Raw genomic sequence first — 22900 nt, forward strand, 5'->3', positions numbered from 1 at the left:
AAAAAAGGTATAAAAGCAGAAAGTTGACCAATGATTATGGCTTTAAAAATGACTTGTTTAAATCATGAAAGAGAAAATATGTGGGAATAAAGTGGAGAAAAGTGGAGAAACAGAAGTTTCCCTATAAAACTGAAGACTTTATTCTTTTACTATTTAAATCATTTTAAATTGGAGAATAGAGTTTGGTTGAAGATCCTAGAGTCTTGAAAATAACAGGATTAGTTTAAAAGACCAAGCAAACAACTTCAATTGTACAATTATAATGTAACTGCATCATTCTATTTAAATGTCAGTTTTTTGATTAAAGTGTCTGAGGGCTCCTTTGTTTAAGTATGGATGTCCAGTTTTAAAAACAAGTATACCAAATTTGATTTTCTTATACTAGAGATACTAATAAAGGATCAATGATTTCTTAAAAATAAATATACCCCAACCCCCAGAACAGATCTATTATGAAAGCCTTATGTTTCTTGGTTTTGGTTCATGCCCGGTTCTGCCTTATGATCTCAAGTCTTCTGTGGGAACGCAGGAAAATCAGATTCCATCAGCATTCTTGGAGGCCTCACTGGGGGTGCTCTGAGTGAAGGGATGTTTCTAATAGTTGAAAGAATTTAGGTTAAAAAATTACCTAAGGAGAGACCAATTTGGGTATAAAGCCCTCAATTACAGGAAATAAAAGAAATTAAGAGTAAAAGCATATATGGAAGACAAATACAGATACTCCCCCCCAACAGTTCTTAGATTTTAATTTCCTCTGAAGAATAGCTGGAAACCCACAAAAATGGAGCAGCCTAAGAAAAAGGGGAAATCAAAACATTATCACATACGATTGCATGTTGTAAAAGACTGCGTTCCTAGATATTTCAAATCCTGCTAATTATTTCCTATTATGGCCGATTTTCACCTGAGCTTGCCTTCAGGTGGGGAGTGGGGGGGGGTGAGAGTGTCTTAAAAATGCATTGCACTGAAAGGAAAACACATCAATTATATAAGATATGTTAGGAATATCAAAGTCAAAATGAATATTCAAAAAAGACAGTAACCTTTGCAATGCTGATATCACAACTCAGAAAAGTACAGTGAACACTTACTGACAATGCCATGCACACGCCTTCCCCCCTTTCCACCCACCTTTTGATTCATTATAAAAAAGTTGCCCAGAAAACATGACGCATAATGATCACTTAGCTCCCTGCATGCTTTGGGAGAGGCAGCATTGCAAAAAAAAACCAAAAACAAACAAACAAAAAAAAGAAAACCTCCAAAAATGGGGGCAAAAAAGCAGCTCAAACAATAACTTTTTGCATGTTAAATAAAGCTGAAAATATCTTTTGTTTTTCAAAATATGAAAACACAGCTTCAGATAACACCACAAGGCCACCACCTCCAGAGAAGATCACCCATACACAAAGATACAATGTACGGAATACAGCAGAACATGCACTCCCAGATGATTCTGTCGGACAGTACAGAATAAATAACAGCATATCACTCTTGGAATGCTTTTGTGCAAAATTCTGAAAGGCCATGACCCAAATCACAGACTAAAAGTAGAGAGCCATCTACCTATACTTGTAGGTATACATTCACACCAGTGTACTGCTCTTTGCCTAAATTACTATCTCTCATTAGGAGACCAAATTTGAGCCTTTATGTTTCTTTGCTATTGCTCATTTGTACGTAAGGTGACAAATCTACTTTTTCAGGAGACTCTCATAAAGTAGCATTTAACTGTTAAGTGGGAGAAGTATTAACTTTCCCCAACATTTCTGAGATGCAAAAAACAGTTCTGTTTGATTACATTAACCATAAATTTACCCTGTATTTTTTTTAAAGAACCATGTGACTTATTACAGGGCAAGCAATTCGGGGTGGGGCCTGTTATTGATTAATCCATACCAACCCTACAGTGGGGAATGTATTTAATCTTTGAGGTCCAGAATGATACTTTGCTTAAAGTATCTTATGATTTTATAACGTAGGACCTGTGCTACTCCAATAAAAGGCTCAAAAGATAGTTGCAGAGCAAGTGGAAGGTTTTACTAAATGCATTTCAAGTCATTAGGGGAAAATGCAGAGAAAGAGGTGGGAAGGGGAAGGGAGGAAGAGAGAGGAGAGAGACAGAGAGAAGATGAATATGAATGAATGAATGAAAAGTGAGATATTCAGAGTTTAAATCTGTGATTGTCATGTGAACAATCCACACAGGAGAGAATTGCTTTACCATTCCCCATCATTTGCACAAAGAAAACAAAGAAAGGGCAGATGATACAGTACCTCCATGGTCTGAGACTGATGCATGGCTTTGATTGCATTCTGTGCCATTGCCCTTGTAGAAAATGTGACAAACGCACAGCCTGTGGGAAACAAGGGGACAGGGAGCAGGAAAGACAAAAAACAACAAGACAAAAGGGTTGGACGCTTGTTAAACCAACACAGTCTACGAGAACTGCCACAAGACGACACTGTTCTCAGTAGTACATAAAAATAAACAACTTCTCTCTTTGGTTTTATCTTATTTTGCTTTTTATTCAGTGCTGACTTGCTAATCTGACCAAAGCAGAAAGATTTATTAGTTTATTTTTAAAGTGGAAACTAGGGGAAGAAGCTGGATACCTTTTAGCCACAGGGTTTGAAACTAGCAAGATCTAGTTTGCATTTTCTAAAATAAAAAGTTGCTTTTCCCATTTTCTCCTACGCTGACAATCTTTATACTGAGGGCATCCACACATCAGGGCTTTGTATTTCACATTTTACTGTTGATTTTTAAGGAGTAAATAAGAAAGTCTTCAAACTAATGGCAAATTAACAGCTTTCAGGAGTTCAAAATGCCAGCAAATAAGTATATATAATTCCTTTAGGGTAGTTAAAAAAATCTATATGTTTAAATTTAAAATGCTATTCAAATGTAAACAAATATACCAAATCTATTACAAACTATTATTAATAAAAACTAATGCTTTATTGCTCTGAGAATATTCAACAACACATATAAAATAAAACTTAAAAATTTGCATTGGATTTGTTTGTATACAAATCTTCATGACTTTTCATAATTGTGACTTTCTGAAATGTATGAGGTACTTGATCTAAAGTACAACATACATAAGACAATGTACATTTTTCTGAATGTCTATTGTGAGACTTGAAAGCTTTCAATGTTTATTTTTTTGTGTGCTATAAAATAACTAGTATCTGTAGTGCCAGTTTTTGCTTCTTGTAGCAGCACTGGCCACCGTGCAGGTCACGGCTCCAACTACACGACTCATTGCCCTTTGCACTAATAAAAACACTGCCTTCAGAAATTTACATTTTATTCATCATGCATCCTTGGGCTTCTTAGAGAAAAAGACTATGAAATTAATGCAGATTCAGGCTGATTTTATAATAATACCATAGCACACTAAAAGCTTAGCTACAGCAATACAAACTTATTTCACTTATGATCTCTAATGACTTTAAAAGTGCATTGATTTTCAGCTTCTTTAGCCTTGCACAGTTTGAACTTAGGTATCAGAGAATAATTTAGTGTTCCACTCAATTTCCTCAAAACATTATTATTATTACTACTTAAAAGATTTCCAAATGAAGCAGATCTAAACACTGAGAGGCAGAAGCCTATTGTCATTTCAGAGTGAATGCATGAAAGCAGAATTCTGGCATCAACAATATGAGATTGTTGCCCCTGTGGCCAATAAGCAAAATAGAATATTCTACATTCAAACCACCAGCAGATTGTTTGGTTTATGTCAATCAATTTGTGAGCCATAAAATATATTTTCTTCTTTTGCTCTGCATGTGTACCTGGTGAGATTATCAAGTCAATACTGTACTAGCACCTTTTAATCAAACAACAATAGGAGAAAGCAGTGCCTACCCACTACCCCCAACGCACAGTGACATCCAGTCATGAAAATAAGTCAATGCATTTTTTTCTTTTCCATCGTGTTGTAATTTTTGATACATAAAACTTTCTGTACATGGGAAATTTATGTCACATTCACTTCCTGGTTAAGCTGGCCTTAAGAAGCCTGAATGAAATCTAGCTTGCCATGAATGCTGAACCGTAACATATACAGCCACCGGAGGATGGCTGATGAGGTTTACTATTTGAACACTGTGCCTGTACCTAGACTGATTGTAGCTTTTGTCATCAATAAAAGCAATTTAGTGGCTTTCTCTAAGGCATCTTCACAATGTGTGTAATAGAGTGTGAGACAGATGACAGTACCTCTACTGGCTTCCACGCTGATGGTGAGGTCTTAAATGATAGAGTCTCAAATTTACCATCTGTTTTAAAGTAATATCTTTTCAGAAACGTTACAATCATTGAGAACATTATACAGAAGAAAAAACAGTAAATGATTTTATTTTTCTATTTCTTGCATTTAGACTTCATGGAAGCAAAAGCAAACCATCTAATGAGGATATATCTGAAACCATGTGAAGCCTGAACTAATTCTGCTTTCAATAGTCAAGAAGGTTGTTACATTCACTTCATTTGATCCTATTATCCAGGAACATGTGCCAAACTGACAGTTTCCAAGTGGAGGTTAAAATGCATTAAAAATATGTAAAATATCAATAAGAATCAATAAGGCACAGTTTATGCATTTACCACAATTTCATATAAACAGAACTTTTCTAAGTAACTTAGAAAGATAAAGCAATTAGCAGGTCTCAAAAGAAAAGTACTAGGAAAAGAACAATAAAATTAAGTCTCTATAAATTCAAACTGCTGCCTTTTCCTCTATGAAACCTGCAATTAAAAACTCATCTGATGGTTCTAATTATACAATCTTCCCCATCCAAAAAAATGATCTGACAAATTTGATGATTCCTTTAACCTTTTTATTCTATTGGCAATGGTGCAGTAGGAGACAAGCTGTCTCCTTAGGGGCTTCTGTCAAGTTCTGTACTGTGTGCTGTGTTCAGTTACTTAAGAGAAAAGAATTACTGAGTCATTTATAAAGTGGGAGTACATGTCAAAAACTTTCACTTTCTATGCCACTCCGCATGAAGTTAAGCTCTAGAACTAAATGTTTCTTGGAGTAGTAGCTTGTTAACCTTTGTAATTTCTCTAAAACAGGAGATTGTGGCAGTCTTCTGGATTGATTTTAATTTTTAATACCAGTGCAAACACAGTGGTGGCTTCAGGATTAGACCTCTGATCTGTGCTTTTTACTAACATAGATGCACAGGAGTGTCTATCATTGAAACTGGTGGCTGACTTTTTCTTATAAGCCAGCTAGAAGGCTTTCTATTGGACAGAAATAACTTAGGTCATAATTGGTCCTTTCTTTTACTAAAAACAAGCTTTTTCATGCAGTTGAGTTCATTGGGTCTTGACAGAACACAGCTCTGATCTTGTAGTGTGTCAGCCCTTAACTACTGCAGACTGTTGAATGTGCTTTCTCAGCAATCTGTTCTCTGACAACTGACCATAATGCTGTAGAAATTAGACTGGGGTATGGGAGGGATAAAAGCATTAAAATAATGAAGCTGCATTTCTTTCTTTGGTTTAGGTATGATAGCAGATATATGTATATTTTTGTCTAAGACCCCCCCCCCCAATACATAATAGCAAAAGACAACTAAGAAAGAAAGAGGGCCATCTGTAAATGTGGTCAACCTGTAATTTACCTTGCAATTAATTATTATCTCTACGTTTAGATGTCAGAAATTACTAACTGAAATAAAAGGAGTTGAGTCCCTCTTACTCTAGTGAGGTTGCCTTCTTGCTGCTAAAACAGATGGAGGATTGACTGGGGAAAGGTTTTGCAAAGTAATTTCCTCCCACAGATAGGATCTAAGGTAGGCACGAAGCCCTGTCACAGAGATTTTTGGAACACATCTATTACACTTGTCATTTCAATTGAAAGGGTATCTTAACTTAGTTGTTCTACCTTTTCTCTCAGCTGCAAGGGAATTTTACAGAAGTAGATGAATTCTTGCTTCACCTCAAAAGGGGGAAAAATATAGGTACTTCTAAAAGCCTGAACAATGCCACAGCCTCTTGCTTTTCTGCTACTTCTAAGAAAGAGGTACAGCAGCCCGCTATATTTCAACTGAAAGAAGCATAATTTAAAATAACTTGTGCAAGTGAAGGGGACTTAAACCTATGGAACACTTGTTTATAAATTCCTATCAGCCTTTTAGTAGTGCCAGACTGATCAGATAGATGGTACCAGTATAATACCAAAATTAGTCTTCTAAAGCACCATTCTCAATGCTGGGTAGTTTATTTAATGTTGGCATGGAGACAGCGTTCATTTTCTGGTACCTGATGCTGAGTGCAGACTAGGACCTGTGTAACAGTTGGCAAAACCTCATCACTAATGAGATTGGGAGACTGTATTTAGAAAAGATGGCAAAATGCAGTTAGTAATGCATGTGATAAAACATTTCTACATATCTGAATGTTCAGGTATGAAAGCAGGGCTAAAAAGTTATCAAAATTGAGTCTTCTCCATATACAGCAAAAACAAACGAGTATTTAATGGCTAAATCCAGTCTGTGCTCACCAGCATCACTGAAAATATTACCAATTCATTTGTCAAGGGTTTTGGCAGGAGAATGTTGAACATCATAAACACAGCTGGAATATTCTTAAACAAGCAGAAAGTTACCTTAAATGGTGGTGAAGATTTGACTACATTTTGTGGGAAAGAAAAATGAAGTAAACTTCTTCATTGTTTCCAAGTTACAGATACTCAATTGCCATGGTGCAGAAAACCCTGTGGGTTGTACCTAAACAGTCCATTCTAACCTGTAGGATTATGGGTAAGTGAGAACACGTATATTTTAGGAAATCAACATGCTAAGGTGACATTGTCAAATAAATATATTTGGTTTAGAAACCTCAAGCTTTGCTTCTGGCAGTAAACATCTTGTTTGAATTGCCATAGGTGGACCCAGGGTGTCCTGCTTGTTTACTCAATGAAGGTTCATGGCGGGGTCTCCAGAGGTAGAGTTATCATTGCAGAAGGGCCTGAGTATCATAAACTGTCTAAAGCATCACAAACCATGTTTTCAAAATTAGTAAAGATACTGGAAAGGGTTACCGTCTCCAAAGGGTAAATGCATACTTGGATGTAGGCATACTGGCCAAAGTGAGGAAGAGACCTCATTATTTGCTGAGTAGCTTCATGTGCTTGGCAGGTATAAGGTGTTGTCCAGGTAGAGTCATGTCAACTTCCATGTGTCTTTCCTGAAACATTGGCTGTTCTGGTGAGACTTTTAAAATATTCCATCTGGCCAATATGCAGACTATAATTTTTACTTTTTAAAGACAGTGGCTCTAACTTAATTTATGTATGTATTTTCTAAACAGCTGAGCCAGCAGCAGACACCCAGAAATGCTGAGTGCCCTTTATCTGCAGCATCATTAATATTTGATTGAAAACAGTAATTCTTTAATGAAAGCAGAATAGTAGCATGAAAGAGAACTGTTTTATTAACAAATGCACTGATTCAGGAGCAGGCCCTGGTAGCCAGGAGTTCCTGGGTCCTGCTAATTGGAAAACATACCACTATCTCTCTTTATATTCAGAATAAATAGCTATAAATGAACATTTTCTTTTTTCCAATAGGGACTTCTCATCAGTTCACAAGGAATTACTTTTCCATTAAAAAAAGGAGAGGGGTATTCTCCTCCTTACATTGAACCATTATTTGCATAAAATATTGACGAGAGGGCTCCCATAACTTGTTTCAGAAACTGGCTGCTTCTGGTGTCAAGTGCTGGTTAATCAACCAAATGGCAGATCAAATTAGCTACAGTTCTCTTGTTAAGTACCGTGAGTCCCACTCTTTCCCATGAAAGTTGTGGCTGCTTTAAAATCTTATGTGCAGAAACAACTAATGCATGCACAGGGAGCTCGAAGTGCAGGGCAATGTTGCTACTAACTCCTGTCTCCCCAGGCAGACAGACAGTGAGATGAAGAGTCATTCCATAAATGGGGCAGACCAGCCTGAGGGAGAGCAGGAATCTGGTACTCACACTTTGCATTCAAGGTCTCTACTAACCTATGCAGATGGTAAAGTTAGACAAAAAGCTACCGTACTAGTCATTAATAACTCCCTGTGGTAAAAACAGGGCAGATATTTTTACTGCTGTCATTTAAAATGGGTAAACTAAGGGAGAGAGATAGGAAGATGAATTGAGGTCATATACCATGTTAGAATTGGCATCTGGGGGTTCCTGACCTCTAAGCCACTATAGATTTCACCCTGCTTAATTTAAGGGTCTTCCTTTTGGTCCATTCTCCATGCTCTATACCTTAGGGAATGAAAAATACAATGATAACACTGAAGTGGGCCTGAGAATAACAGAAGCCAACAGGGATCTAGTTAAACTGGAAGCAGAAAGGGGATTACAAGAATGCTGTCATGTTTTTCCTACGTATTTTGTTCTTCTAGCCTCACTGCCTTTTCCATGGTATTTTGGTCTCCTGGTGTGTCTGCCTCAGTGGATGTATGAAAATAATTAGACATATGAAATGACTGCAGTAGAACTGGATGGTCAAGTGTGATTAGGAGGTCTGCTGGTTGAACTGGCTATGATGGTGCTCCTGCTATCCTTTTGCTTGGAGGTTATGCTTGGAGGTTATCATCACCATGATGGACTATTTGGGGGGACAGTAATGCAGGACAGGTGATAAGCTACAGCTGAGGCTCAGGTAATGGAGCTGTTTTTCAGGGGATCACACTCAATAGCTTGTTCAGCTTTTAGAGAATCACATCTTTGAAGTGGGATGAAATAAAAAGGATTTCAGAAGTTGTTAGAGAATGCATAAACTGATTTCCATGTTGCCCTCCTTTTTCTCCCCCGCCTTCAGAAGAAAATACAGGAATCAAAAGTAGGGTGCTTGTTCCACCTCCTCCTGACTTTCCTCTAGACTTTGAGGCTCTGGAGGTGGATGTAGGTGTAACATTTGTTCTCTGGGCCTTTAATTCTAGAAGCTGACATCCTGAAGCTTTATGTCTAAAAATCAAAACAACAAATGTTCTTCCTCACACGATGCTGAAATTAGGTAAAAGTAATGTGACAGATGAAAATAGGAGCCTGATTACTTATGGCCTGACTCCCTCGGTGTGTGGCCTGGGTGCCAGGGCTGGCCTAGGCTCAGAGTGTAAGAATGAAAAAAATTCCTAATTAGCCTGATGGAAATTTCACTGGTCACTGCACTAATAATAGAGCAAGCCTCTCTCTGTTGCAAAAACATGGATTTCTAGTGTACACTTTCACTTTGGACTGCCTCTGGAAACTGCAGCCAGATAACTGTACCTCTCAGGGTTCATCTTCCTGAGTGGTGAAGGAAAGAGATGTGCTAACTTGTTAAGGGGAAGAAAAATGGAAGAGAAAGGTGATCTCCCACTATTCTGCATACCTACTTATAAAAATACTCATCACAGCTCTGAGCCACAGCTTTTGCTTCTATCATGGTGGCAAGGATGAGCCTACAGTCTTTTTCAGGACAAAGTCACTTAAAAAGGACTTCCTGACCTGGAGACTCCAGAAGCTTCACTCTTTGAAACAAAACTCTAAGACTTTGGAAAGGCCCAGGCATCCTGAGCCTGCATCTGCCCAGCACTGTGCATGAGCAGCAAGTTTCTTGGCTTGCATTGCTTGTTGGGAGAACCATACCCTCAATGATGATCTCAGGCACAGGCACAAAGTCAGGGGACTAAGGGGAAACAGAAAATATCAACTCTCATTGTCCTCATCTCTTGCTCGCCCCCCAAATCTGCTTTGAGGTTGAAAAAGGATATGTAGCAATAGGGCAGCCTGTCCACCTCCTATGTGACAGTGATAACCTGTGCTAACATGTTGGCACTCAGATTGTCTCAACCTGACAAATAAAAGGTGGAAATTGCAGCTAAGGTGGAAAGTTCACAATGGATAACTTTACTACATGGGACCCTTTTCAGGGCAATCTCCTGCTGTATGTGGTGCCTGCATTTACCTTGACTGTGACACGGAGTTCTAATTAGCACTCCAGGAAAGAGACTCTATACACAGCACACTCACCTCGACTTAGCCCATCAGGTCCCCGGAGAATCCGGCATTCTTCTATCTGGCCAAATGGAGAAAACATCACTCTGATATCATTCTCATTACATTTCTTCGAAACCATTCCTATGAACAATTTTCTGTCTTCCACAGCTAGGAGGTAAAAATAATGAATGAGAAAAAGGCATTTCATCTTTTTTCTTGTAATCAATGCTTTATTCCTGTATCAAACCAGCCCCTACTATGTGAATATGAATGATCTTGTCTACCTTCTTCCTCCCACTTGCCCCATCCTGCATCTCCCTCTTCCCTATCCTTCCTGAACACTTCATCTCTCTTCAAGCCACTTCTTACTAATATGATGAATTAATAGGACACAGAACATTGTGAAATGCTTTTTCCCATCCAGAAATTAACAGTAGGTGTTATTAAGATTATAAAATACTTATGTAATCACCAAACACTGCACAAAGACATTTTTGAATACATATTTTAATTTGGGCTTTTTGTAGATATTCTTTTAACTTTAGTGACAAGGAAAGAGAAAGACAAGGAAAGAGAAAGATAAGGAAAGAGAAAGATCAAGAGAGAAAATGGCATAGGAGCAGATGTAGTAAAACAGTAAATGCATCTTTGAACAAAGGATCCAAGGGAAGAAAACATTTTTCCCCAATTTGAGTAGCTTAGTTCCCACTGATCTAGAGAAGAATAGGAGATCAGAGTCCCATTTCTTTGGAGAGCTAGTATAGTCCTCCCTCCAGAGGCAGTGGCTGTGAGGTGCTAACTAGGTTCCTAAATAGGTCCCTAGTAGGTTCTGCACCTGGTTTTAACCAGCCAGGCTGGTTACAGCTGAAGGAGAAGCCAATGTTAATCAGAGAAGCTGGCTGGTGCTACTTGAGAATCACCTCCAATGGCTGCAGGCTTTTCTTGAGAAAATAAGAGCAGGAGGGAGTGATACTATTCCAACAACTTGAAGGTAGGATCCTTGAGAGAGAGATACCTTTTGAGTATTAAAACAGGACTTGCAAATTGAAATCTGATAAAGGGAAAGATAAGGCAAGTTTTACTTTTGATGACCTGTGAGATTTTCCTCAAAATCTCCATGCTTAGAATACATGACCTACATTTAGCCTGAACAAGGCAAGGTTATAAATGATTTCAGGACAGTGCTTCAATATTTTTTTTTTTTTTTGAGAGAGTTCTTTTTTAGGATGTCATAGATACCAGTGGGGAGAAGTCCTTTTTTTCCTCTCTATTTCTTCATTTTAATCCATTTCTTAGAATTAAAAAAAAAAAAAAAAAAAAGGATAGCCAGCTGCTCCAGAGACTACAGAGTCCTAGCTAGTCCTTTTTGGATAATGTCTCATTGTCATTTAATCCACAAGCATCTCTTCCAGAGTTGGAAGAATCCTATGTCTGTACTGTCAATATATAGCTAAAGCCACATGTTGGTTGTGGATCACTTTAAAGGAGCTAATGTGATGGAGGAATTGATTTTTGAATGTAACGTCAGGTTTTTTTTTTGGTTCCTGGGATCAAACTCGGGACCTTGCGCTTGCGAAGCAGGCGGTGGCACCACTGAGCTAAATCCCTGGCCCTGTAACTTCATTTTAATTAATTTAAGTTTTAGAAGTCCCAGGTAACTAGATTAGGCAGTACAGCTTTGAAGAACTAACTGAGTCAGCTAAATGTTCTGTCCCAGAATTCTAGACTGGAAATAAGAGACTTGAGAACCATTCTGTCTATTTGTAAAAGAGATCCCTGAAGCCTTGGCAAAGGAAAGGGATTTGGCTAGATCATTCAGCAAAATGTGGTCTAACCTGGACCACAGCTGACTTCCTACTTCCACACTCAGTGTTCTTTTCTGACTATTGTGTTTCTGCCAGTTTAGAGGAAACAGGAGGCTTAAAGGGGAGAGTAGCATTGGTGGTAAGATCTGGGTTCTAGATCCAGGGCTGCTATTAACTTGATGTGTGACCTTGGAGAACTTACTGACTCCCAGGGCCTCATTTTTGTCACTGATATGATGAGTGTTTACACTCTTTTCTTTTTTCTTTTTCTCCCAAACACTGCAGAGAAGGCAGCCCAGCACCATGCATCTGTCCACTGAAGCACTTGCGGGTGGGGACAGCTGGAGTGGTGTGCAGAATCCCTTCCACTCAGTCTCTCTCCACACTCAGTGAAGTTCCTGAGATAATGCAGAGAAACTCTAGGGCTCTTCTGGGGTCCTGAAGCTGGACCTGAAGAAGCATGGTCAGGATCTGGGTAGACTGGTAGTGGGAGGGTAGAAGGTACTAACTAGGCAAGGCAAATAACACTGAGAAATAAGAGGATTGTATTTAGGGTAGGCAGAGGAAAACAACTTGAACTGAATATGGCAAGCACTGTTTGCTTCTTCATCTGCAGAGGAGCAGATCATTGACTAGGGGAAACAACAGGCTGTCAAAGGTCATTGCTTATGCTGAGATTTGAAGTAAACCAAACAACAGTGTGCTGGACTCTAAATCTTTGGAGGGAGATGGCTGTGTACCTGACTTTCTGCATTTTGATGAAAGATTTCCAGTCAAAGTTCTCTGTACTGCATAAATGAAACTACCTTCAATAAATGAGGTACCAAGGATCTATTCTGAACTGGCAAGAACCTAGCAGTCAAAAGGCAGCATGGCACAGCTAAGTTTCAGAATCCCTGGCTAGGGTCTTTCTTTTCTGTGGTCTCCAACATCAGGATGACCACAGCCTATCCATGGTGCCTGGCCGCCTTCACACAGGAGGCTTGTGGTCAGGCAGGCCCTACGAGGATGTGGCATTTACTTGAAAGGGACAGGGAGAGGGAAATGAATGGAACTGACTGAAATGAGGCAAAAGAGGGTGGGAAAGACTTCTAGTTTGCTGATCTTACTCCTCCTTCCTTCTCATCTCTAAGACTCCTATCTCCAGAAACTATGGCTGACATCTTTATGAGAATAAAATAAAATTCCTGTTGTATTTATTCTTACCTCGAAAAGACTTGTTTTTAGTTCTTTTAAGTAAATGCAAATGAAAAATTCCCACTTGATCCCTAATTTCTTGGGTAACCCTATAATTATGGTGTTTAGCTAAAAGAATTCACAGGTTTTTGAGCTCCAGGGTAATGCTACAGTAAATTAAATATATAGCTCCTGAGTAAGTTAAAAAATGATATTTTTTTCCTAAGGTGGATATTAAGAAAATGGATACCACTTATGAGGAAATCCTGACTTCCCAGCCATCAATAAGGATAAACTCAGCCTGGCAGAAGGAAGATAATTCATGTTTTAAAAAATAACAAGTATTAGCTAAAGACAAAAAAAAGGAAACATATCAATCATGTTATTTGAAATGCTAATTTCTTCCTGTGCCTGGGTGGGCTCACGTACATGTGCAGGCATAAAGGAAGCTGGACATTCTCAATCTTTCACTAGCCAAAGTTGCTCTGTTGCCTTAAACTTGGATCATAATTGCTTTAATAGCAACATCGAGGGTGACTATACTTATCCTGCTTTCTTCTCCTTTGAGTTTTCCCTGCTGTCCAGGGAAAATTTATTCATGAAGTTTATTCCTAGGATTCTTGTTCTAAGAATTCTTAACAGTTTTGTAAACATTCTAAATAAATATAAGTATCTTGAATTCACTTAACTTTTTCATCACTTTTTGATGACTTTGTTGGTTAGTTTTTCTTGAGTATTCATGGGCAGTAAGTATCTCATTTTTTTCAATCTATGAAAATGTGGATTGCTTAAGTGAATCTACTGTACTGGTAGGAGTCTGCTAGGTGCTTTAGGGGAATAAAAGAAAAAAAAAAGAATTAAAAGTTAAGGTTCCTGCCTCCGGGGAGAAAAGATGCACATCCGGTTTCTTCTATTAATAGCTTCAACCGAACCAAGGAGTTCCACACTAGTGGCCACTTACAGTTCTCCTCTTATGGAATAAGAAAGGGTTAATATTTTAAGTATAAGGGTGACTTTTTAACTTAGAGGAATAGAAATTTCATTTTTAAAATATCCTTAATTGTAAGTCTGTGCTAACACCCTTGTGTACAATCTGTCAAAGTCACACCTGGATTTGGGACTGCCTGAATTAATTAACAACTTTTCAATGTGTTAGTGCTAACATATGGCATTTAATTACTGCCTCCATATCTGTGAGTTGCTCCACTTTGAATTTCAAAATTATTTCTTCATCTTCCAGTAAATGAGAAAGTGAATGAATTTGGAAACACTCCATGATTCCTATTTTTAATGAAGGCTTTGCAGGTCTCCATCTACCATGAACAATATTTGGGTATCTTGCCTCTGTTAGCTCATAACTTGACACATGAATATTAGAGATTTTGGAGGCCTTGAGAAAAGAGAGACAGTGGTCTTAAACAGCATTTCTGGATTCTAGGCTTTTAGGACACTTGGCAAGTTGTGAAGTTGGAAGGTTAAAGCAGGAAGGATTTATATGCCCCATGTATTGGTAAAAACAATCCTCCTTGCAACAAGAAGCATGACGTAACAGTCAATACTGGCTCCAGCCACTAAGACCCATGTATACAACCAGAGGCAATCTCAATGCTTTTCCGATACCACACTACTAGACTACCTTCAGCAATTGCTTTTAAATCTTGCACAGCTGGCACTTTCTATAGAGGATTAAAAGCTGGATGGTGCACAGAATAGTATATATATGGAACCCAGAATGAAAGCATAACTATGTTTGTGCTAGTTAATGTGAGTATCCTAAATCTATACCTTCTCAAATGCCCTTCTTGTACCATCACTCAATTTTCTGCAGTGGAATAATAGCAAAAAGGTTGGATTTTGTTGACAGTGGGGTATTTCAATGTGCTCTTAAGAGCCCTGATATTTTATTGCTTATCTAGAACGGGATTTTTTTTTTTGTTTTTTCTTTTAGAATCTGGCACAGTAGAAGCACGTGGGAGAGAAATAAAATGCTGTGAGTTTGCATAGATGTGATAGAGGCTGCAGCTTAAATCAGAGCCAATTGAAAGGGCAGGCTATAGGAAGGCACAGAGAGTTAAGGAAGCCCATTCAGTACAATCTGAAAGCGCAGGGTTGATCTAAGAGCAATCTAACAATTCTGGTCTCACCACAGAGGTTCTTTATTAGAATCTCTAGATTGGTTAGGGCTTCAGAGAGTGATTGCATTTCAGGAATTCATTTGTCCATCACTAATTGATCTGTGATTAGCAGCCCTTTCTTGCTCAGCAAATATAAAGTTTCAGAAATCTGAACACACAGATAATGAAGACAGTAACTGTCTAACTGTGATGAGTCCTTTATGCTATGCATAAATGTCAGCAAACTCAATAAAAGTGCAATTAGAGCTCGTTATATTTCTTTCACAGCTATAGGAGCTATTTAGAGCATCCAAGCCAAAGAAATCTCTGTGCTCTTTGAGCATTTGAAACTGTGCTTACCTGTCAAAAATGCCTTGTGGAATCAGAAAGAGCTGCAGGTTTTACCACTTGCTTTAGAAAATTATACATTTCTTCTGATTCCTAAATCAGATCCAAAGAGAACCATGAAACCTGTTCATCCCTATGCAAGGTGAAGTTCCATTTGAGCCTCTACAAAGAAGACTCTTGAAAGATAGCTTTCCATTTACGCTTTTTGCTAGAAATTCAGAAAATGAAAGTCAATCTATAAAGCAAAGGAAGAAATGGCCCTATTAGAAGGCCTCTGTCACTTAGCAGGTACCAAAACATCTCTCTAGGTTGGTGAATTATGCTGTTAGTTTATCACATCTTAGCCTACTGAATATTTACCACATGCCAGGTATATGTTAAGCTCTTTACAGATGTTAACTTATGTAATCCTTAACCAACCATGTAAGGCAGATATTACAAAAAGAGTTTGTGCTACTCTACTGCAGTCCCCTCTTACAACTGAGATGTTGAGGCTGAGTAAGGTAAAGTATCTTGCTGAAGGACACAACCAATAAGCTCAGAGTCAGGAGTCAACCTAGACTTCTCAAAATAGTTATTAATTGCTACCCCATTCTGCTTCCTAAAAAGGGGCATTTTTAGGCCCTTTTAAAAATCTAGTAATAACAGTACCCAATCCTCCTTGGCTTTTGAGATCATGTAAAACTGGGGGCATCCGCAGCATGGTAGTTTTATTCTGTTGCTGTGCTTGGTTCTAGACCTCAAGCAAACATCTTAGTGTAGACACTGGACAGTGAGACAACAAAACAGAGCAAAATGCCTTGGCAGCTTGCCTATGGAAAGGATTCCTAAGTCAGAGTATATATACATTCAGGAGAAAATGCAAAAGAAGACACTGCTTCATGTTTCAACTATTTGGATATTTTAAATCATATGTTTTCAATTCAGTTCTCTAACTCATCATGTTTTTATAAATACATCCTAATGCTCAGAAGACAAATGTTTTTCCACTGACTTTCATTTCATGGCCCTTGTCTGGACACAGTTGAAAGAATTATGAGTCCAAGGACAGGGAGCATCTCTTGGTGGTCAGAAGCTCTGAGTAAACCTTCACTGATAGGATTCACCCTACAAATACAAGATTTGTCTCTCCTCTCTCCTGTTAAGAAATAAGACCAACTGTAGGCACCTCTGGGGAAAAAGAGCTCAAGTAATGAGCACAGGAAATGGTCTTTCACTTAAGTTGCCATTAGGTCACAAGGAACCTATAAAACCAGGGGAAGATCTCTGTGCAGTAATAATATAATTAACATTTTACACAAGTGCTCTATCATTTAAAGACTGGTACAAATATTTTACTTGAGTCTCAGGAAGGGGAAAAAACAAAACAGCCAATCCATGTGAGGCAGTTACCACTAGTTCCATTTTATAAATGAGTTCCATGTTTAAGTGACTATTAGGTGTTTAAATTAATAGACTGAATATAAGTTAGTTCCATGAGGTCAGGGACATAGTCTCTGGCAGTCTTTTTTTTTTTTTAATTCTCCTTTTTTACTTTATTGCTGCACCTCAGCCCCTAGAATGTGGCTGGCATAAAGTAAGTTATCAGTGAATAACTGGTTAAGAAGTGAAGCAACTTGATCTGATTTTATAACAAAGAAGTGGCAGATCTTAGAACTTTTGACACTAAATGGCATGTTTGTGATAAAGCAGTATAGGCAAAAGGGAAATCACACTATGGAAAGTACAAGCCTGAGAATGCAGTGGGGAAAGCACTGGAGTCTGCTCCCTGAGAGGAAAGTCCTGACAAACCAAGTGCTAGCAGTATCATGCAACTTGGAATTTTCTTCAAAACTTTCTAGTCTGTGAAGAAGCTAGAAAATGGGATGCACTACAGTTAGCAAAAAATACCTTGTGGTGAGATTTAGAGCCCAATCATAATTTACATTTGCAGATATGCAGATCTCTAAGTGCATGGCTTCTGCCCTGATTACTAATTAATGAGGTGCAAAACTGCCTGCTGGAAGGAAACAGTGCTGATTATGTCAGTCTTGTGGGACAGAGTAGCTCTGTGGTCTAAGGTGGCAGGCAATTCTTTTAACATACATTTCAGTAAATTAAAAGAACAAAACAAGGACAGAAGGCTTATAGAAATGGAAGCAAAAACTTAGAGCAATGTGGGCTCCCAATCCTCCAATGCCTTTGAGAGGCAAATCCTAGTTATATCATGGATCATATCAAATGCATATTTTTGGAGCAAATGTACAGTTACTTAATTAGCAGGCTGAATTCTGATGCAAATGTATTGGTACAATTTAAAGAAGAGTGCAATAAAACAATCAGGGCAAATGGAAAAGGAAAAAAAAAGGTAGCCTCATTCTTAATGTACAATTCCTTTCTTGCTTATGTTCTCTTCCCACCCATCAGGTAGCCATATATTATGCTGGGGGAGATAGACAAGAGCCAGATGCTACAGGACCTTGCACCAGGCAACCTCCAAGCAGTGAGACATGGAAACCATTCCTTGTAACAGTCTCTCAGATCTTTATAGTAGAGATAAGTGAGACAAGAGAATTGATTGTGCTGATCACAGTAGAAGGTTCCTGGGACAGCAGTCTCCACCTTCCAGAAAGAAAAAGAAGCTGGGGCTGGCTCTTCCCTTCCCCATCTGACTTTTGTTTTTAAAGTGCTGGGGATCTAACCCACAGATCCTCTTGCATGCTAGGCAGGTGCTCTTCCACTGAGTTATATCCCTCCCCCAACTGAGTTTTTAATTTAAAGAAGTAGATATTTTATGAGACAGTTGGTTAGCACCTACCGTTTGACTTTTCACTATCTGCAGGTTTCATCTGAATGGGATGATGCATCTAAAAACACAAAAGTGAGAAAGTAAAGGCAGATTGAACAACTGTAAAACCAGTTTCAGAAATGTGACACTATTTCAGTACTGCTGTTATTACAAGAGCGCACAAATAGTAAGAAGACTTCTCCCAGGTAAAATTGTCTATGTTGAAGACCAAGCTTGAGTTTTATATTCAGCAGTATAACCCTTTTGAGTCAGAGACACTGTAACACAGTGCTTTATATCTTGGGCTTTGGAGTCAAGCTTGAGTTCAAAACCTGGCTCTGCCACTCAACATGGTTTCTGCCTTTATATTGGAGATATATCTAGTTTTGCCATTCATTACAGCTATGTGATCTTGGGCAAGTGTCTTAACTTCTCTGAGCTTCAGTCTTCTCATCTGTAAGAAGGAGATAACACTTGCACAGAAGAGTTAAATGAGAAAGTGCTTCAAACATAAGCAGTGCCTAAGGATGCTGAAAAAATTTGTTTTACTACACATTTAAATGTGGATTTTTGTTTCTCTTCTGGCCATTCTAGATGTCTGTTTTATAAATTTTTCTTAGGTCTCATAGTTATAAGTGATTTGAAGGACCAGCAGTTGACTGACCTAGGTGTCAATATGTCATTTTTACTAAATGCTAAATATAGAATAGGAATGTACAGCCACTGATAGTATGGAGGGAAGGAAAAAAGAAAGAGGGAGGGATGGTGGAAGGGAGACATGGGCCTTATGATCATGATCAGTACATATACAGGAGCAGAAAGAACTTGAAACAGATTAGGTGGAGATCCTGAATCATGGTAGACCTGAATGCTCCATGGCTATTTATATAATGCCAAATGCACCACTGTGCACAATCCACAGAGTTTACTCCTAGCACATAATGCTACCACCATTTACAATTAAAATAAATTCTTGACACTACTTTCAAAGGTCCTCTGGCTTCATATTTCATCACACCCTAAGGAACATAGACAGCTACAGGGTGGATGGAATCACTGGCTGTGCAAATGCTTTTATTATAACGGGTCCCATTCTCCCTGAACCTTTAATTTCCCCAGTGGACTTCCATCTCTTGCAAGTCACAGCTCAGGGTTTTATCTAATTTAAATGAAAAGGGACTGGTACTTGCTCTGGCACTTATATGATAGGAAATTATTATCAGGCAGACCATGTGTACCTAATGCCTGCCAGGGTCTTTAGAACACAAGAGGAAGAAGAGACAGGGAGGATGAGGCTAAATAATTCAGAGCTCCTTTGATTCCCCTAAAAAAGCATGATGCTTTTTTGTATAGAACACAGGCCTTGAGATAGCAAGTCTGCAACTTCCCACTTTATTCATTCAGATACTCAATTTGTGGAGCAGAGACTACAATAGGGATGGAATGTGTGGGGTCCTAACTGGCCAGTCTTTTCAGAGAAAAGTGGAAAATATACCTTTAGAAGCTGGCAGAAGTACACTGTGAAAACCCTTGATTGGACTGAGGAATGTGGCCTCTATTCTATAGTATTTTTTTTTCTAGTCTATAGTATTAAGAGAGAAGGACAAAATAAAATGTTTGGAGAAGAACAATAGAGTCTTTGAGTAAGGTATCCTTCTACCAGTCAGCATGCATCTGTTTATCCATTTAGCAAACATGGAAATAAATAGCTGTCATATGTCAGGCTCTAGGCTAAGGCCTGTGAACAACGGCCAGCTGAGGAAGCTCCTCTCCTTCAGGCACTCACTGTGTGTTTGGGGAGACACTGCTGCAAACAGGCAGCTGAGCAACAAGCAAGTGACAGGGAGTGGCAAGACAAAGCTTCTGGGAGCCTGGAGTGCAGGCACTCAATTCTGCCTGGTGAGGAAGGCAAAGGTTTCCTAGCAAGAGTGCTACAGCTTCAGTTCTTGGACATGGCACTAGAGGAAAAGGAATGACATATGAAACTCACAGGATATCCCATGCAGAGATACAGAGTTGAGAGAGAGCACAGTTCTTCCCCTAAGAAGTGCATCATGTGCATGAAAAAGGGACGGAGAGGTGGTCACTATCCAGGTGTTAAGGTTTTTGAGCCAAGGAACTGAAACTTTCTCAGAAGTTCATGGTATAAAAGATTTAAGGAGCAAAGGCAATAATATCAATTTTTTAGTCTAGGAAGGTCACTTTGGATAAACATGAAGGATGGATTATAAAAGACACACAGAAGGCAGGGAGAACAACTAGGAGGATACTGGAAACAGTTCAGGTACCTTGGTAGAGATATAAACTTCAGTGGTACCTGGTGATTATGGGGATGAGGGAGGAGAACTCCAGGTCTGGACCACTAGATAAACTATGGGAAGCACTGCCCAAACAGGGAACCAAGACCAAGTAATTTTGGAGGAGGCTAATGTGTGCAGGTCTGGACATGCTAAATTCGATGTGACTGTGATGTGGAGAACAGCTGGAAGTGTGGGGCTGAAGCTTGAGACAGGGGCCAGGGCTCTACAGCCTACTGTGGGAGGTGACAGTGGAAGTCTCAGGCATCAGTGAAGCTGTCAAAGAGGGAACTGAGTGAAAAGAACCAAGAGCTGATGACAGAACCATGGAGAAGATGAGGAAAAAAGTGTCTACAGAGGATAGAACAAAGGGGCAGAATTAGGAGCAATGAGTTCCACAGTAGCAAGAGTTTGGGAGTTTCCAGAACAAGGGGATGGTCAGAGTAGGTGCTGTTAGAGGCTATGATGAAAATGCCAAAGTACCTTTTTGAATCTGGCAAGTAAAAACATTCCTTAAGGAATTTATCAAAGCAGCTCCTGTGAAGTGTTGGGGCCAGAATTCCAGACTGTAGGGAGTGAAGGAGCCATGCAAGAGGGCAACAGTGTATATGCTGAATCAAGACTACTATCTTGAGAAAATTAGTTGTGCAGGGGAAATATAGTAAGATCAATGGAAGATGGAAACACAGAATGGTAGGTGGCATCTTTCTGTTAGAGTTATATGACTAAAAAGTCAGATCAAATTCACAGATTAAATATATATGAAAGAGGAGGTAAGTGCATCCATGTTACCTATGGAACACAAAAATGAAATGAATATGGCTGTTCCCCTTAGGGAAGTAATAGGCTATTGTAGTGGTTAATTTGCATATACTAAAAAAAAAAGCTGTTGACAAACATCGGAAGAAGAGCACAAACAGAAGACATGAGCATTTGAGTTTATCTGTGAAGAATATAGCTGACTGGAAGAGAAAATCTAAGAGTGACAATGGCAGCATCATTCTACACTAAAGCTGAAAAAGGGCTCTGGAAATCATAGTCCAGTGCTCTCAGTTTATAGGTCTGGAGGGAATACACGGCTCGACTAAGGACACACAGCTGGTTAATGATAGAGTTGGGATCAGAAAGCTAATCTCCCTTCTCTTAATCCAGTGATGACTCCTTTATATCACATTGCTTCTCCACAAAATGTCCAACATGGGCCTGGGACATATGGGTCTTCAATTAAGAACTGCAGGTTTCACTCACTGAAGGAGCTACACATATACTTGTTTGAAGATTTAGGCAATATCCTGTTAGCTGAAAGTAACCTTTCCTTCCTCTAAACTCCCATAACATTTTATCTCTATAACTTTACGACTGTAGTAAGACTTCAGTCTTTCTTTTCTTACAGCTGCTCAGTTTCTGACCTAAGACTAGAAGGCTCACGGAAGCAATAGCAGTAGTGATAAAGCAGCTATTGTCACTATATGCTTAAACTCTATTTTGGTCTTTGTCAGGCCCAAGGTGGGGTGCAGATCTATTTCATAGAGACCTGTACTGTCAGACCGTGATGAATTCTGAATGGGTGGTCACTGTGATACAAATATGTTCTGAAGACAATTTGATAATGTATGTAAAGCACTGTGACCTTCTTTGAGAAAGGTGTTCAATCAGTACTGTATTAAGAATGGCTCATTATCATGAACAGTTCATTTACAAATTTCTGATCACATACAGGACGTAAATGTCAAGAAAGACAAAAAGAAAGACAAAATGGAGAGGAGTCATTCTTATAAATGCTTCACTTCCTCAAAATCTTATGATCCCAGGAACTTTGGGAGATTTCTTGAGTGGATCAGGGAAATCACTGCAAAAAAGAGGGCATTCTAGTTTGTTTGTTTGTTTGTTTATTTGGTACCGAGGATCAAACTTGGGTCCTTGCACTTGCGCAGCAGGCGGCAAAACCATTAAGCTAAATCCCCAGCCCAAGGGCATTCTAGTTTAAAGTTTTAGCCTATAATAGAGGTTCTTTTCCTGCAGTAGAGAGGGTTTCAAAGATTTGATCCAGTATGACTCTAGCACTACTCATCAATTCAACTGTTTATGCTTTTACCAGACCCAATGCTAGATGCTGGGAATGTAAACAGAAAGAGTTTAAGTCACAACAGAGCTGGTAGTGTACAGTATAGACAGATACAGCAACAATAAGTATACAGTATGTGCTGTGCTAAGAAATACAGTGTGGGAACCTAGAGAAGAACGCTGAACATGGACTAAGAGAGGACAAACTGGAGAAGGTGTCTCAGATCAGGATTTGAGTTCCTTCTCGAATTACCCAGGAAATGTATGAATGATATTTCAGGGAACAGAGCACTTACTCACAGGCAGAGTATGAGAAAATAGGTTGCATT

General features: G+C 38.9%; 1 protein-coding gene across 37 annotated transcripts in view; it reads right to left on the bottom strand.

Moving 5' to 3' along the window:
- Celf2 (CUGBP Elav-like family member 2) overlaps positions 1-22900 on the bottom strand; it is an 830356-nt gene that overhangs the window by 68832 nt on the left and 738624 nt on the right. For 36 of the 37 annotated variants that reach the window (XM_087181290.1, XM_087181288.1, XM_087181297.1 and 33 more), the window contains 3 exons: positions 18241-18289; positions 10034-10168; positions 2278-2357 (listed from right to left, as the gene is read on the bottom strand). In XM_087181290.1, the coding sequence (XP_087037416.1) occupies positions 2278-2357; positions 10034-10168; positions 18241-18289 (264 nt within the window). The remainder of the gene's footprint in view (positions 1-2277; positions 2358-10033; positions 10169-18240; positions 18290-22900) is intronic. The other variant, XM_087181299.1, reaches the window with a different exon arrangement.

Source organism: Heterocephalus glaber, unplaced genomic scaffold (genome assembly GCF_053883595.1).
Source record: "Heterocephalus glaber isolate CG9 unplaced genomic scaffold, H.glaber_assembly_v1.0 deba00001472, whole genome shotgun sequence".
NCBI lineage: Eukaryota > Metazoa > Chordata > Mammalia > Rodentia > Bathyergidae > Heterocephalus > Heterocephalus glaber.